The sequence below is a fragment of the Heptranchias perlo genome, chromosome 23 (genome assembly GCF_035084215.1).
Source record: "Heptranchias perlo isolate sHepPer1 chromosome 23, sHepPer1.hap1, whole genome shotgun sequence".
NCBI classification, from domain to species: Eukaryota; Metazoa; Chordata; class Chondrichthyes; order Hexanchiformes; family Hexanchidae; genus Heptranchias; species Heptranchias perlo.
The window spans coordinates 1,533,921-1,550,678 of NC_090347.1; the positions used below are offsets into that span (position 1 = coordinate 1,533,921).

Sequence of the window (16,758 nt, forward strand, 5' to 3'; positions counted from 1 at the left end):
GACGTCCCTGTGAATTTCTGCCTTTAACCCCTTGAGGACGGCAGTAACATTTCTGTGCCAAGAGAGTTTAATTAGGTAAACCTCTCCATTTCCCAAACCCCACGCTCTCCTCCTTCAAGACCCTCCTTAAAACGTCTATGCCAGATTCATCAGCCGCACTCGGAAGACAGTCCAGAATGTCACCCGAGCACAACACAACGCCATCAAAGCTCTCAAGACCAACCGTAACATCGTCATCAAACCAGCGGACAAAGGAGGAGCCATCATCATACAGAACAGAACGGACTATTGCAAAGAAGCATACCGACAACTGGACAACCAGGAACACTACAGACGGTTACCCACAGACCCAACCAAAGAACACACCCATCAGCTCAACAAACTGATCAAGACCTTCGATCCAGACCTTCAAAACATCCTACGCACTCTCATCCCACGTACTCCCCGCGTGGGAGACTTCTACTGCCTCCCAAAGATACACAAAGCCAACACACCCGGACGTCCTATCGTATCAGGCAACGGAACCCTGTGTGAGAACCTCTCTGGATACATCGAGGGCATCCTGAAACCCATCGTACAGGGAACCCCCAGCTTCTGTCGCAACACTACAGACTTTCTACAAAAACTCAGTACCCACGGACCTGTTGAACCAGGAACACTTCTCACCACAATGGACGTCTCGGCACTCTACACCAGTATCCCCCACGATGACGGCATCGCTGCGACAGCATCAATACTCAACACCAACAACAGCCAATCTCCAGACGCCATCCTACAACTCATCTGCTTCATCCTGGATCACAATGTCTTCACCTTCCATAACCAGTTCTTTACCCAAACACACGGAACAGCCATGGGGACCAAATTCGCACCCCAATACGCCAACATTTTCATGCACAAGTTCGAGCAGGATTTCTTCACTGCACAGGACCTCCAACCAACGCTATACACCAGATACATCGACGCCATTTTCTTTCTATGGACCCACGGCGAAGAATCACTAAAGAGACTACACGATAACATCAACAAGTTCCATCCCACCATCAAGCTCACCATGGACTACTCCTCAGAATCAGTTTCTTTCTTGGACACACGAATCTCCATCAAAGACGGGCACCTCAGCACCTCACTCTACCGCAAGCCCACGGACAACCTCACGATTCTCCACTTTTCCAGCTTCCACCCTAACCACGTCAAAGAGGCCATCCCCTATGGACAGGCCCTGCAAATACACAGGGTCTGCTCAGACGAGGAGGAACGCGATGGACACCTACAGACGCTGAAAGACGCCCTAGTAAGAACGGGATATGACGCTCGACTCATCGATCGACAGTTCCGACGGGCCACAGCGAAAAATCGCATAGACCTCCTCAGAAGACTAACATGGGACGCAACGAACAGAGTACCCTTCGTCGTCCAGTACTTCCCCGGAGCAGAGAAACTACGCCATGTTCTCCGCAGCCTTCAACATGTCATCAATGATGACGAACACCTCGCTATGGCCATCCCCACACCTCCACTACTCGCCTTCAAACAGCCACCCAACCTCAAACAAACCATCGTTCGCAGCAAATGACCCAGCTTTCAGGAGAACAGCGTCCACGACATCTCACAACCCTGCTACGGTAACCTCTGCAAGACATGCCAGATTATCGACACAGATACCACCATCACACGAGAGGACACCACCCACCAGGTGCACGATTCATACTCCTGTGACTCGGCCAACGTTGTCTACCTCATACGTTGCAGGAAAGGATGCCCCAGAGCATGGTACATTGGCGAGACCATGCAGACGCTGCAACAACGGATGAACGGACACCGCGCAACAATCGCCAAACAGGAGGGTTCTCTCCCTGTCGGGGAACACTTCAGCAGTCATGGACATTCAGCCACCGACCTTCGGGTAAGCATACTCCAAGGCGGCCTTCGAGACACACGACAACGCAAAATCGTCGAGCAGAAATTGATAGCCAAGTTCCGCACCCATGAGGACGGCCTCAACCGGGATCTTGGGTTCATGTCACACTACACGTAACCCCACCAGCGAACAAATGTTATCTGTTTTTAATATAACGGGTCATTGACTGTCTTCCTTCTCTCTCTCTCTCTTTTTTTGGGGGTTTGTATATTCGGTGGCCTTTTAGGTGACACTACTCTGTCTGCTCACTGTGATTGCCTTGGCAACGGGCAGTAATCACCAGGCATTGTTCTGTGATTTTCAAATGCGAAGGATTCGAAAATTTCATTTCCACACCATTCACCTGAGGAAGGAGGAAGCCTCCGAAAGCTTGTGGAATTTAAAATAAATTTGTTGGACTATAACTTGGTGTTGTAAAATTGTTTACAACTCCTTAAAACCCACCTCTTTGACCAAACTTTCAGTCACCCGTACTAATATCTCCATCTTTGGCTTGGTGTCAATTTTTGTCTGATTACGCTCCTATGAAGCACCTTGGGACGTTTTACATGTTAAACGCGTGATCTAACTGGTGGTCGTTGTAAGTGTTCAGTGAGGTCCAACAGCTGAAATGGGTACATGTAGTACTAGCCCATGCAGACCATGGTTCTATCCCTGCTCTATGTAAATTCTGGTGGCCATCATTCATGTTGTGAGCCTGGATGGTGAATGTTTGCAGCTTAATCGATCGATCGAGTCGAGCCGAGCCTGATACTGTCCCTGGCTCTATTCTTGCTTAAAAACTTAATTCTTTTAACATCTTCCAGTTCTGACGAAAGGTCTTCGACCTGAAACGTTAACTCTTTCTTTCTTCACAGCTGCCTGACTTGCTGAGCTTCTCCAGCATTTTCTGTTTTTATTTCTGATACTGTCTTCACTTACTTACTTTGATATGCACTTGAAGTGCCATAACCTACAAGACTACGGACCAAGTGCTGGAAAGTGGGATTCGGCATGATAGTTCTTTTTTGGCCGGCACAGACACGATGGGCCGAATGGCGGCCTCCTGTGCTGTAAATTTCTATGATTCACCTCGCATCCACACAATGTGCACCAGATGGTGGTTAGCCCTGATAACCCCTGAATCTTTACCCCTCTTTGTCCCCCGCCCTCTTTCCCTAACCATGGCTGGGTGTTCTTCCCCCAGTTCATAGTATGAAAATAGTGCCACCATCATGCAGTAGAACAGTCCCTGCTTGTGTAGCTCGGTAGCATATTCATACTGTGCCGTGCCACACAGTTCCCCAAACATTCTCAAATGCAGCCAAATATTAGATCCTAGGTGATCACCTGCCCATCTGCATTGGGCTGGGTGGGGCAGGGAACACGTAAATGCATTTAAGGGGAAGCTGGATAAACACATGAGGGAGAAAGGAATAGAAGGATATGCTGATAGGGTGAGATGAAGTAGGGAGGGAGGAGGCTCGCATGGAGCATAAACACCGGCACAGACCAGTTGGGCCGAATGGCCTGTTTCTGTGCTGTACGTTCCATGTAATTCTACGTAAAAGGGGAAGAGAAGCTGTCCGAGATGTGGGAAAGGCCAATGAATCGGTGCGTGTGTTTTTCTTCCTAGTTCCTCATTGTTCCGGCAATTGTCGGCAGCACGTTGCTTCACCGACTGTCAGATGACCGGTGGGAGAAGATCACGGCCTGGATGTACGGCGTGGGCCTGTGCGCACTGTTCATCGTTTCCACTGTCTTCCACATCATTGCGTGGAAGAAGAGCCACTTGAGGTAATACACGGTAACATTTTCCTCGCCTTCCCCTCTCCTAAAGAGGTTGACTTTCGAGGGGGGGGTGCAAGTTTCACAGCCACAGACCACCCTGCAATATCTCCTCTCGGTGTCTGCACTCAGTCAGTGAGTGGCGGCAAGCTGTTCAGTTGTTGAGAATGTTACAGTTGAGTCTGGGCCTGTCCTCGCCCGAAGTTCACACTTATGTTTCCTAGTAGGTGCTGCTGGGTAGTGATCAGGAAAAGGAAGCCTGCCTGATTTTCCCCCTCCCTAACCCAGGGGCACTGAGATGAATTGGAAGTGCCCCAACTGTTGCCCTGCCTGACATGCACTAAATCAGCAGAGAAGGGCGTGGAACCTCCAACACTTTTATTACAAATTGGGATGGTCATTATAAAGGATCCGATTAACGTAGTGGGCCCACTTAATCAATGGACTTTATTAAAAAAAAACTGGTCACCATTCAGTTTTAAGAGGGAAATAATGAATTATGCAACTCACCACTACAAACCTGGATGGCATCTGCTCCCTGGTGTAATTCGCTAAAAGTTAGTTGTAATAATTCTGATTTGTGAGCTGAATGCTCGTATACCTCCTCGAACTCTTCCCCCTTCCATCTCTCTCTCATGCTCTTGCTCTGAATGTGTCTCTCTCTTTGTCTAGCGCTCTCTCTCCCCAGCCCCCCCCCCCCCCTCCTCTGGCCTCGCTCCTTTTCGTTCTTCCTCCCCTCCCCTCCCCCTTCCCCCCGGTCTCGCTCGCTCGCGTTCTTCCTCCCCTTCCCCCCGGTCTCGCTCGCTCGCGTTCTTCCTCCCCTTCCCCCCGGTCTCGCTCGCTCGCGTTCTTCCTCCCCTTCCCCCCGGTCTCGCTCGCTCGCGTTCTTCCTCCCCTTCCCCCCGGTCTCGCTCGCTCGCGTTCTTCCTCCCCTTCCCCCCGGTCTCGCTCGCTCACGTTCTTCCTCCCCTTCCCCCCGGTCTCGCTCGCTCGCGTTCTTCCTCCCTTTCCCCCCGGACTCGCTCGCTCGCGTTCTTCCTCCCCTTCCCCCCGGTCTCGCTCGCTCGCGTTCTCCCTCCCCTTCCCCCCGGTCTCGCTCGCTCGCGTTCTCCCTCCCCCTCCCCCCGGTTTCGCTCGCTCGCGTTCTCCCCCCCCCTCCCCCCGGTTTCGCTCGCTCGCGTTCTCCCTCCCCCTCCCCCCGGTTTCGCTCGCTCGCGTTCTTCCTCCCACTCCCCCCGGTCTCGCTCACTCGCGTTCTTCCTCCCCCTCCCCCCGGCCTTGCTCGCTCGCGTTCTTCCTCCCCGTCCCCACAGTCTTGCTGGCTCGCTCACGTTCTCCCTCCCCCTCCCCCCGGTTTCGCTCGCTCACGTTCTCCCTCCCCCTCCCCCCGGTTTCGCTCGCTCGCGTTCTCCCTCCCCCTCCCCCACGGTCTCGCTCGCGTTCTCCCTCCCCCTCCCCCCGGTCTCGCTCGCTCACGTTCTCCCTCCCCCTCCCCCCGGTCTCGCTCGCTCACGTTCTCCCTCCCCCTCCCCCCGGTCTCGCTCGCTCGCGTTCTTCCTCCCCCTCCCCCCGGTCTCGCTCGCTCGCGTTCTTCCTCCCCCTCCCCCCGGTCTCGCTCGCTCGCGTTCTCCCCCCCCCTCCCCCCGGTCTCGCTCGCTTGCGTTCTTCCTCCCCCTCCCCCCGGTCTCGCTCGCTCACGTTCTCCCTCCCCCTCCCCCCGGTCTCGCTCGCTCGCGTTCTTCCTCCCCTTCCCCCCGGTCTCGCTCGCTCGCGTTCTTCCTCCCCTTCCCCCCGGTCTCGCTCGCTCGCGTTCTTCCTCCCCCTCCCCCCGGTCTCGCTCGCTCGCGTTCTTCCTCCCCCTCCCCCCGGTCTCGCTCGCTCGCGTTCTTCCTCCCCCTCCCCCCGGTCTCGCTCGCTCGCGTTCTTCCTCCCCCTCCCCCCGGTCTCGCTCGCTCGCGTTCTTCCTCCCCCTCCCCACAGTCTTGCTGGCTCGCTCACGTTCTTCCTCCCCCTCCCCCCGGTTTCACTCGCTCGCATTCTCCCTCCCCTTCCCCCCCCCCGGTCTCGCTCGCGTTCTCCCTCCCCTTCCCCCCCCCCGGTCTCGCTCGCGTTCTCCCTCCCCTTCCCCCCCCCCGGTCTCGCTCGCGTTCTCCCTCCCCTTCCCCCCCCGGTCTCGCTCACGTTCTCCCTCCCCTTCGCCCCCCGGTCTCGCTCGCGTTCTCCCTCCCCCTCCCCCCCCGGTCTTGCTCGCGTTCTCCCTCCCCTTCCCCCCCCGGTCTTGCTCGCGTTCTCCCTCCCCTTCCCCCCCCCGGTCTCGCTCGCGTTCTCCCTCCCCCTCCCCCCGGTCTCGCTCGCGTTCTCCCTCCCCCTCCCCCCCCCCCGGTCTGGCTCGCGTTCTCCCTCCCCTTCCCCCCCCGGTCTCGCTCGCGTTCTCCCTCCCCCTCCCCCCCGGTCTCGCTCGCGTTCTCCCTCCCCCTCCCCCCCGGTCTCGCTCGCGTTCTCCCTCCCCCTCCCCCCCGGTCTCGCTCGCGTTCTCCCTCCCCCTCTTCCCCCCCCCGGTCTCGCTCGCGTTCTCCCTCCCCCTCCCCCCCGGTCTCGCTCGCGTTCTCCCTCCCCCTCTTCCCCCCCCGGTCTCGCTCGCGTTCTCCCTCCCCCTCCCCCCGGTCTCGCTGAAAGTTTCCACAATATAATTGTAAATCAGGATTGTTCGTGGTTAGCTTTGTAAACTGATGCATCCAGATTTATGAAACCCTTTTGTTTTAAATACTGTTACAGTTTGAGTTTAAAAAGCAGCGATTCAACTGTCTTCCTGTAGGATGGAGGTGAAGGTGAGTGAGTGAGATTGTGTGCAAGTGCATATGATGGCCTTGCCGGCTGTGTGTGGGAGTGCGTACTCTAGCACTGCCTGGTGCGTGTGACCTTGCACGACAGGCTGTGCTTGTGACTGCAGGACTGTCGTTAGAAGGATCAATGATGTGGAGATGCCGGTGATGGACTGGGGTTGATAATTGTAAACAATTTTACAACACCAAGTTATAGTCCAACGATTTTATTTGAAATTTACAAGCTTTCGGAGGCTTCCTCCTTCCTCAGGTAAATGTCAGGAAGTTGGAAGGATCGTGAGTGATGATCTTTTTTTCCCATTTGACAGAACAATGGAGCAGTGCTTCCACATGTGTGACCGAATCGTCATCTACTTCTTCATCGCATCTTCCTACGCACCGTGGTGAGTGCCTTAACCTCTTTTACAATGAATAAAGGCCTTGCTCTCCATCCAGGGCCAGAACCCAGGGAGACTGCACAGAAATGACTTGGCCGCGCAGGGCCGTTGGAAGCACGTAGGGGTTCGGGCGCTGGGCATCTGCAGGAGTTGAACATATTACAGGCTCCGATGTGAACTCCAGCTACAGTTGCCTCACCACCTGGAACTGCAATGAACCGTTCTGTTGAACTTCCTGGGCGTTGGCTCTGATTTTATTTAAATTCCTTTAATGTCAAAATATCCCAAAAATGAACCCGCCTCCAACCTCCAGCACCTTCAGAAAGCTGTGCAATAACTGGATGCTGTTTAGTTTTGTTCAAGAAATGCTGTGTGCGTGTGCAACGTTTTGTAACTCATTCCCGATCTTTCATCTTCCCCTGTTGTGGTGGAGCTCTGACCAGCCGGTAGGTGGGGGAGGGGCTCTATCATCTCCTGTGAGGAAATGCATAAGACCATAAGAGATAGGAGCAGGAGTGGGCCATTCGGCCCCTCGAGCCTGCTCCGCCATTTAATGAGATCATGGCTGATCTGATTTTTACCTCAACTCCACTTTCCTGCCCTTTCCCCATATCCTTTGACTCCCTCGCTGATCAAAATTAGTCTAACTCAGCCTTGAATCTATTCAATGACTCAGCCTCCACAGCTTTTTGGAGTAAAGAATTCCAAAGATTCACGACCCTCTGGGAGAAGAAATTCCTCCTCATTTCCGTCTTAAACAGGCAACCCCTTATTCTGAGACTATGTCCCCTAGTTTTAGATTGCCCCATGAGGGGTAACATCCTCTCAGCATCTACCCTATCGCGTCCCCTCAGAATCTTGTATGTTTCAATAAGATCTCCTCTCATTCTTCTAAACTCCAATGAGTATAGACCCAACCTGTTCAATCTTTCCTCATAAGACAACCCTTCCATACCCGGAATCAACCTGGTGAACCTTCTCTGAACTGCCTCCAATGCAAGTATGCCCTTCCTTAAATAAGGGCACCAGAACTGTACGCAGTACTCCAGGTGTGGTCTCACCAGCACCCTGCACAGTTCTGGCATGACTTCCCTGCTTTTATACTCCATCCCCCTAGAAATAAAGGCCAATATTCCGTTTGCCTTCCAGATTACCTGCTGCACCTGTATTTTGACTTTTTGTGTTTCATGTACGAGGACACCCAGATCTCTCTGTACCGCAGCATTTTGTAGTATTTCTCCATTCAAATAATATTTTGCTTTTTTATTTTTCCTCCCAAAGTGGATGACTTCACATTTTCCCACATTATATTCCATCTGCCAAATTTTTGCCCATTCGCTTAACCTGTCAATATCCCTTTGCAGACACTGTGTCCTCATCGCAACTTGCTTTTCCACCTATCTTTGTATCATCAGCAAATTTGGCCACAAGACACTCTGTTCCTTCATCCAAGTCATTGATATATATTGTAAATAGTTGAGGCCCCAGCACTGAGCCCTGCGGCACCCCACTAGTTACAGATTGCCATTTTGAAAATGACCCTTTTATCCCGACTCTTTGTTTTCTGTTAGTTAGCCAATCCTCTATCCATGCCAGTATATTACCCCCAACACCATGAGCTCTTATCTTGTGCAGTAACCTTTTATGTGGCACCTTATCGAATGCCTTTTGGAAATCCAAATATACTGCATCCATTGCTTCCCCTTTATCCACCCTACCCGTTACTTCCTCAAGGAACTCCAATAAATTTGTCAGACATGATTTCCCCTTCATAAAACCATGTTGACTCTCCTTGATTGTATTTTGAGTCTCCAAATGTCCTGCTACTACTTCCTTAATAATGGATTCTAGCATTTTCCCAATGACAGATGTTAGGCTAATTGGTCTATAGTTGCCTGCTTTCTGTCTCACTCCCTTCTTGAATAGGGGTGTTACGTTTGCAGTTTTCCAATCCGTTGGGACCTTTCCAGAATCTAGTGAATTCTGGAAGATTACAACCAATGCATCCACTATCTCTGCAGCCACTTCCTTTAAGACCCTCAGATGCAAGCCATCAGGACCAGGGGACTTGTCAGCCTTTAGACCCATTAGTTCACCTAGTACTTTTTCTCTAGTGATAGTGATTGTTTTTAGTTCCTCCCCTTTGCCCCTTGATTTTCTATTATTGATATATTATTCGTGTCTTCTACTGTGAAGACAGATACAAAATATCTGTTCAATTCCTCTGCCGTTTCCTTGTTTCCATTATTATTTCCCGAGTCTCATCCTCTAAGGGACCAATGTTTACTTTAGCTACCCTCTTCCTTTTTATATACTTGTTGAAGCTTTTACTGTCAGTTTTTATATTTCTTGCTAGTTTGCTCTCATAATTTATTTTCTCCCTCTTTATTGTTCTTTTAGTCATCCTTTGCTGGTTTTTAAAGTTTTCCCAATCTTCGGGCTTACCAGTAATCTTTGCCATGTTGTATGCTTTTACTTTTAACCTGATACCATCCTTGACTTCCTTAGTTAGCCATGGTTGGTTCACCCTTTTTGTGGAGTCTTTCCTCCTCACAGGGATATATTTTTGTTGCGAGTCATAAAATATCTTTTTAAATGTTTGCCACTGCTTATCCACCATCAAACCATCTAATCTGTTTACCCAGTCCACTTTAGCCAATTCCGCCCTCATTCCTTTATAATTGCCCTTATTTAAGTTTAATACAGTAGTTTCAGACCCAAGATCCTCGCTCTCAAACTGGATGTGAAATTCATCGTTATGATCACTGCTTCCCACAGGATCCTTTACTTTGAGATCATTAATTAATCCTGTTTCATTATCCATTACCAGATCCAAAATGGCCTGTTCCCTGGTTGGTTCCCCGACGTATTGGTCTAAGAAACAGTCCCTAATACACTCGGGGCTATTTTTGTCAATTTGATTTGTCCAATCTATGTGAAAGTTAAAATCGCCCATTATTATTGCATTACCTTTTTTTACAATCCCCCCTTATTTCCTGATTTATATTTTGCCCGACAGTGTAGCTATTGTTAGGGGGCCTATATACTACTCCCACCAGTGATTTCTTTCCCTTGCTATTTCTTACCTCCACCCAAATTGATTCGACATCTTGATCTTCTGAGCCAAGATCATTTCTCACTATTATACCAATTTCATCCTTTATTAACAGAGCTACCCCACCACCTTTACCTTTTTTCCTGTCCTTCTGAAATGTTAAATAACCCTGAATATTTAGCTCCCAACCTTGGTCACCTTGCAACCATGTCTCTGTAATGGCCACGAGATCATACCCATTTGTTTCTATTTGTGCCGTCAATTCATCTATCTTATTACGAATGCTGCGCGCATTCAGATAAAGAACCTTTAATTTTGTCTTTTTACCATTCTTTCCTACCCCGGCCCCATTTACTAGTGCACTCTTATGTTTGTACACTCTGTCCCTTCCTGACACACTGTGTTTATCATTACCCTCATCACTTTCCTGTACTACTTCCTTGTCTTTTCTCTTTATCAATCTAAACTTCGCCCCACCTGAGCCCTCCCCCCTCTATTTAGTTTAAAGCCTTCTCTACCGCCCTAATTATTCGATTTGCCAGAACACTGGTCCCATCATCGTTCAGGTGAAGCCTGTCCCAACGGAACAGCTCCCTCTTTCCCCAGTACTGGTGCCAGTGCCCCATGAATCGAAACCCACTTCTCCCACACCAATCTTTGAGCCATGCATTCATGTCTCTGATCTGATTTACCCTGTGCCAATTTGCTCGTGGCTCAGGTAATAGTCCGGCGATTATTACCTAGCTTGGTTCTGCTTTTTAATTTAGTCCCTAGCTGCTCAAACTCCCTCAGCAGAACCCTTTCTCAGTCCTACCTATGTCGTTGATACCTACGTGGAGAACGACAACTGGATCCTCCCCCTCCCACTCCAAGTTCCTCTCCAGCCCCGAGGAGATGTCCTTAACCCTGGCACTAGGTAGGCAACACAGCCTTCGGGACTCTCGCTCTTGGCTGCAGAGAACAGTGTCTATCCCTCTAACTATACTGTCACTTACATTCCTTTGTACTCCCCCCACTTGATTGGCCCCCTGAACCACGGTGCCGTGGCCAGTTTGCTCATCCTCCCTGTAGTCCCTGCACTCGTCCACAAGAGCTGCAAGCACCTCATATCTATTGGACAAGTGCAGAGGCTAAGGCTCCTGCAATGCTACCTCCTGGATCCTCGTACCTGCCTCACTCGCAGTCACACCCTTCAACCCCTGACCACATGCCAATTCTACAGTATTTAGTTTAAGGGGTGTGACTGCCTCCTGGATCAAAGTGTCCAAGTAACTTTCCCCCTCCCTGATGCATTGCAATGTCTGCAGCTTGGACTCCAGCTCCTCAACTCTGAGCCGAAGTTCTCATGGGTATGGTGTGTTGGCACCTCACCTCTGTCCCTGGTGTGTTGGCACCTCACCTCTGTCCCTGGTGTGTTGGCACCTCACCTCTGTCCCTGGTGTGTTGGCACCTCACCTCTGTCCCTGGTGTGTTGGCACCTCACCTCTGTCCCTGGTGTGTTGGCACCTCACCTCTGTCCCTGGTGTGTTGGCACCTCACCTCTGTCCCTGGTGTGTTGGCACCTCACCTCTGTCCCTGGTGTGTTGGCACCTCACCTCTGTCCCTGGTGTGTTGGCACCTCACCTCTGTCCCTGGTGTGTTGGCACCTCACCTCTGTCCCTGGTGTGTTGGCACCTTACCTCTGCTGTGGTTGGCATGCAATCATGGGGAAAGGGAATTGTTTTCTATGCTGCTATTTTATACCCAGCAGTAGTGAAGTTCTTTAGGTAGAAAGTGCCCAGTTGTGCCCTCCTGATGATCTGCTATCCTGTCTCTGCCTGGTGAGGACAGGAATGGGCTTAGCTCTGATGCTCTCCACAGGTGTATGGCCTGTCGACACTCACTGCTTAAGCTCACAGGTGAAGAATAGTCACAAGGGTCAAGTACTGGAGGACAGCCGGCAACTGTGGAACCTCATCAAGAGACGATGCGTTCAGGGCAGGGGGTGATCAAATGAACCTCTTTTTGCTGTGTACTGTTGAACACATCCCCTGTTTGAAAGACCCTCGCACATCTTTGTTTTGCAGGTTAAATCTCCGGGAGCTTGGGCCCTTGGCGTCTCATATGCGTTGGTTCATTTGGATCATGGCAGCTGCTGGTACCATCTACGTCTTTTTATACCATGAACAGTAAGCAATTTCTCTTGAGCAATTTCTCAAGAAGCTCAACATCATCCAGGACAAAGCAGCCCGCTTGATCACCCAAAGCAGCCACCTTAAACACCACACCCTGCCCCACCGGCACACTGTGGCTGCTGTGTGTACCATCCACAGGATGCACTGCAGCAACTCGCCAAGGCTTCTTCGACAGCACCTCCCAAACCCATGACCTCTACCACCTAAAAGGACAAGGGCAGCAGGTACATGGGAACAACACCACCTTCACGTTCCCCTCCAAGTCAAACACCATCCCGACTTGGAAATATATCGCTGTTCCTTCATTGTCGCTGGGTCAAAATCCTGGAACTCCCTTCCTAACAGCACTGTGGGCGAACCTTCACCACATGGACTGCAGTGGTTTAAGAAGGTGGCTCACCACCACCTTCTCAAGGGGCAACTAGGGGCGGGCAATAAATGCTGGCCTTGCCAGCGATGCCCACATCCCGAATATGAATTTTTAAAAAGAGCCCTCCTCTATATCTGGGTAATTTAAAAGTGTCAGTAGTTATGTGGGAGCATGAACCAAAGTTTAATTGAAGTATATTTTATACTAACATTTATGTTTCCTTTGCACAGATACAAGATTATTGAGCTGATGTTTTACTTGGCTATGGGATTTTCCCCAGCCGTGGTGGTTGCATCTATGGTAGGTGGCTCAGATCATTCTCTGTAAGTCTGTCCCCCTGTTTCATTCCCCAGTGTAAAACTCACCTCCTCAATGACGGCAATGACATTTCAGGACTATTGGACCTCCATGGACATAAAAACTTCAGAATTTTTACAAAAAGTGAAGTCATTAGGACAAGAAGTTCATCCCATTTTGATTGATCTGAATGCCACCTCTGCCCCTTTTTCCAGAAGTGAATTGAATTGCTCTATGAATCCAAATGTTCTACTGTTTGCTTCACTGAGCTTCCCAAGTAACTTACTGCACAAGTCTTAATTAGCAATTATGTGCAGTTACACAGTGAGTGACCCTTACCCTGAATAAACAGTGACTCTGTACAGTTACATAGGTTAAAAAAAGATATGAGGTCCTGCAAGGTGAATTTAAGGCGTTAGGAGATAAATTAAAAAGCAGGACCTCAAAGGTAGTGATCTCAGGATTACTACCAGTGCCACGTGCTAGTGAGAATAGGGACAGGAGAATAGACCAGATGAATGCGTGGCTGCAGGGATGGTGTAGGAGGGAGGGATTTAGATTCCTGGGGAAGGTGGGACCTGTACAAACGGGACGGGTTACACTCGAGCAGGACCGGGGTCGGTGTCTACGCGGGGGTGTTTGCTAGTGCTGTTGCGGAAGGTTTAAACTAGAATGACAGGGAGATGGGAACCTGAGCACGGAGACAGAGGAGGGGGAAACAGGATAGAAACAAAAGACAGAAAGGGAAGAAACAATAGTGGAAGGCAGAGAAAACAAGGACGAGAAACAAATTGGGCCGTAGTGCAAAATAAAACTAAGACTAGCAATCTTAAAAAGACAAGCCTAAAGGCATTGTGTCTTAATGCGTGGAGCATTCGCAATAAGGTAGATGAATTAACAGCGCAGATAGATATTAACGGGTATGATATAGTTGCGATTACGGAGACGTGGCTGCAGGGTGACCAAGGATGGGAACTGAACATCCAGGGGTATTCAATATTTAGGAAGGACAGGCAAAAAGGGAAAGGAGGTGGGGTAGCGTTGTTAGTAAAGGAGGAAATCAGTGCAATAGTGAGGAAGGATATTGGCTCGGAAAATCACGATGTGGAATCTGTATGGGTGGAGCTAAGAAACACCAAGAGGCAGAAAATGTTGGGGGTTGTCTATAGGCCCCCAAACAGTAGTGGAGATGTGGGGGAGGGCATTAAACAGGAAATTAGAGACGCATGCAAGAAGAGTACAACTATAATCCATGGGTGACTTTAATCTACATATAGATTGGTCAAACCAAATTAGCAATACTATGGGGGAGGAATTCCTGGAGTGTGTACGTGATGGATTTCTAGACCAATACGTTGAGGATCCAACTAGAGAACAGGCGATCCTAGACTGGGTATTGTGCAATGAGAAAGGATTAATTAACAATCTTGTTGTGCAGGGTCCCTTCGGGAAGAGCGACCATAACATGATAGAATTCCTCATTTAAGATGGAGAGTGAAGTAGTTGAATCCGAAACTAGGGTCCTGAATCTAAATAAAGGAAATTACGAAAGTATGAGGTGTGAGTTGACTCGGCTAGATTGGGGAACTTTACTAAAAGGGATGACGGTGGATAGGCAATGGCTAATATTTAAAGAACGTGTGCAGGAATTACAACAATTATTCATTCCTGTCTGGCGCAAAAATAAAACAGGAAAGGTGGCTCACCCGTGGCTTACAAAAGAAATTAGGGATAGTATTAGATCCAAAAAGGAGGCAGATAAAATTGCCAGAAAAAGCGGCAAGCCTGAGGATTGGGAGCAGTTCAGAATTCAGCAAAGGAGGACAAAGAGATTGATTTAAGAGGGGAAAAATAGAGTATGAGAGTAAACTAGCAGGGAACATAAAAACTGACTGTAAAAGCTTCTATAAATATGTCAAGAGAAAAAGATTAGTGAAGACAAATGTAGGTCCCTTACAGTCAGAAATGGGGGAAATTATAATGTGGAACAAAGAAATGGCAGAACAATTAAACACATACTTTGGTTCTGTCTTCACAAAGGAGGACACAAGTAACCTCCCAGAAATGTTAGGGAACCAAGGGTCTAGTGAGAGGGAGAAATTGAAGGAAATCAGTATTAGTAAAAAAAAAATATTGCTAGGGAAATTAATGGGGCGAAAGGCTGACAAATCCCCAGGGCCTGATAATCTACATCCCAGAGTACTAAAGGAAGTGGCCCTGGAAATAGTGGATGCATTGGTGATCATCTTCCAAAATTCTATAGACTCTGGAACAGTTCCTACAGATTGGAGGGTGGCAAATGTAACCCCACTATTTAAAAAAGGAGGGAGAGAAAAAACAGGGAATTACAGACCAGTTAGCCTAACATCAGTAGTGGGGAAAATGCTAGAGTCTATTATAAAAGGTGTGATAACAGAACACTTGTAAGGCATTAACGGGATTGGACAAAGTCAGCATGAGTTTATGAAAGGGAAGTCATGCTTAACAAATCTACTGGAGTTGTTTTGAGGCTGTAACTAATAGAATAGATAGGGGAGAACCAGTGGATGTGGTGTACTTGGATTTTCAGAAGGCTTTTGATAAGGTCCCACACAAGAGGTTAGTGTGCAAAATTAAAGCACATGGGATCGGGGGGAATATACTGGAATGGATTGAGAATTGGTTAACAGACAGGAAACAGAGAGTAGGAATAAACGGGTCTTTTTCCGGGTGGCAGGCAGTGACTTGTGAGGTACCGCAGGGATCAGTGCTTGGGCCCCAGCTATTCACAGTATATATCAATGATTTGTATGAGGGAACGGAATGTAACATTTCTAAGTTTGCAGACGACACAAAGCTGGGGTGGAATGTGAGCTGTGAGGAGGATGCAAAGAGGCTCCAATGTGATTTAGACAAGTTGGGTGAGTGGGCAAGAACATGGCAGATGCAGTATAACGTGGATACATAAGAACATAAGAAATAGGAGCAGGAGTAGGCCAATCGGCCCCTCGAGCCTGCTCCGCCATTCAATAAGATCATGGCTGATCTGATCCTAACCTCAAATCTAAATTCATGTCCAATTTCCTGCCCGCTCCCCGTAACCCCTAATTCCCTTTACTTCCAGGAAACTGTCGATTTCTGTTTAAAATTTATTTAATGATGTAGCTTCCACAGCTTCCTGGGGCAGCAAATTCCATAGACCTACTACCCTCTGAGTGAAGAAGTTTCTCCTCATCTCAGTTTTGAAAGAGCAGCCCCTTATTCTAAGATTATGCCCCCTAGTTCTAGTTTCACCCATCCTTGGGAACATCCTCACCGCATCCACCCGATCAAGCCCCTTCACAATCTTATATGTTTCAATAAGATCGCCTCTCATTCTTCTGAACTCCAATGAGTAGAGTCCCAATCCACTCAACCTCTCCTCATATGTCCGCCCCCTCATCCCTGGGATTAACCGAGTGAACCTTCTTTGTACTGCCTCGAGAGTAAGTATGTCTTTTCTTAAGTATGGCCACCAAAACTGTATGCAGTGTTCCAAGTGCGGTCTCACCAATACCTTATATAACTGCAGCAATACCTCCCTGTTTTTATATTCTATCCCCCTAGCAATAAAAGCCAACATTCCGTTGGCCTTCTTGATCACCTGCATACTAACTTTTTGATTTTCTTGCACTAGGACCCCCAGATCCCTTTGTACTGCAGTACTTTCCAGTTTCACGCCATTAAGATAATAACTTGCTCTCTGATTTTTCCTGCCAAAGTGCATAACCTCACATTTTCCAATATTGTATTGCATCTGCCAAATCTCCGCCCACTCACCCAGCCTGTCTATGTCCCCCTGTAGGTTTTTTATGTCCTCCTCACTCTCCACTTTCCCTCCCATCTTTGTATCATCTGCAAACTTTGATATGTTACACTCGGTCCCCTCCTCCAAATCGTTAATATAGATTGTAAGGAGTTGGGGACCCAGCACCG

General features: G+C 49.1%; 1 protein-coding gene across 5 annotated transcripts in view; it reads left to right on the forward strand.

Annotated features, from left to right (window-relative positions):
* Positions 1-16,758, forward strand: part of LOC137340994 (monocyte to macrophage differentiation factor-like) — a 42,570-nt gene that overhangs the window by 20,573 nt on the left and 5,239 nt on the right. For all 5 annotated transcript variants that reach the window (XM_068003792.1, XM_068003793.1, XM_068003797.1 and 2 more), the window contains 4 exons: positions 3,537-3,697; positions 6,840-6,914; positions 12,030-12,131; positions 12,738-12,807. In XM_068003792.1, coding sequence (XP_067859893.1) covers positions 3,537-3,697; positions 6,840-6,914; positions 12,030-12,131; positions 12,738-12,807 — 408 coding nt within the window. The remainder of the gene's footprint in view (positions 1-3,536; positions 3,698-6,839; positions 6,915-12,029; positions 12,132-12,737; positions 12,808-16,758) is intronic.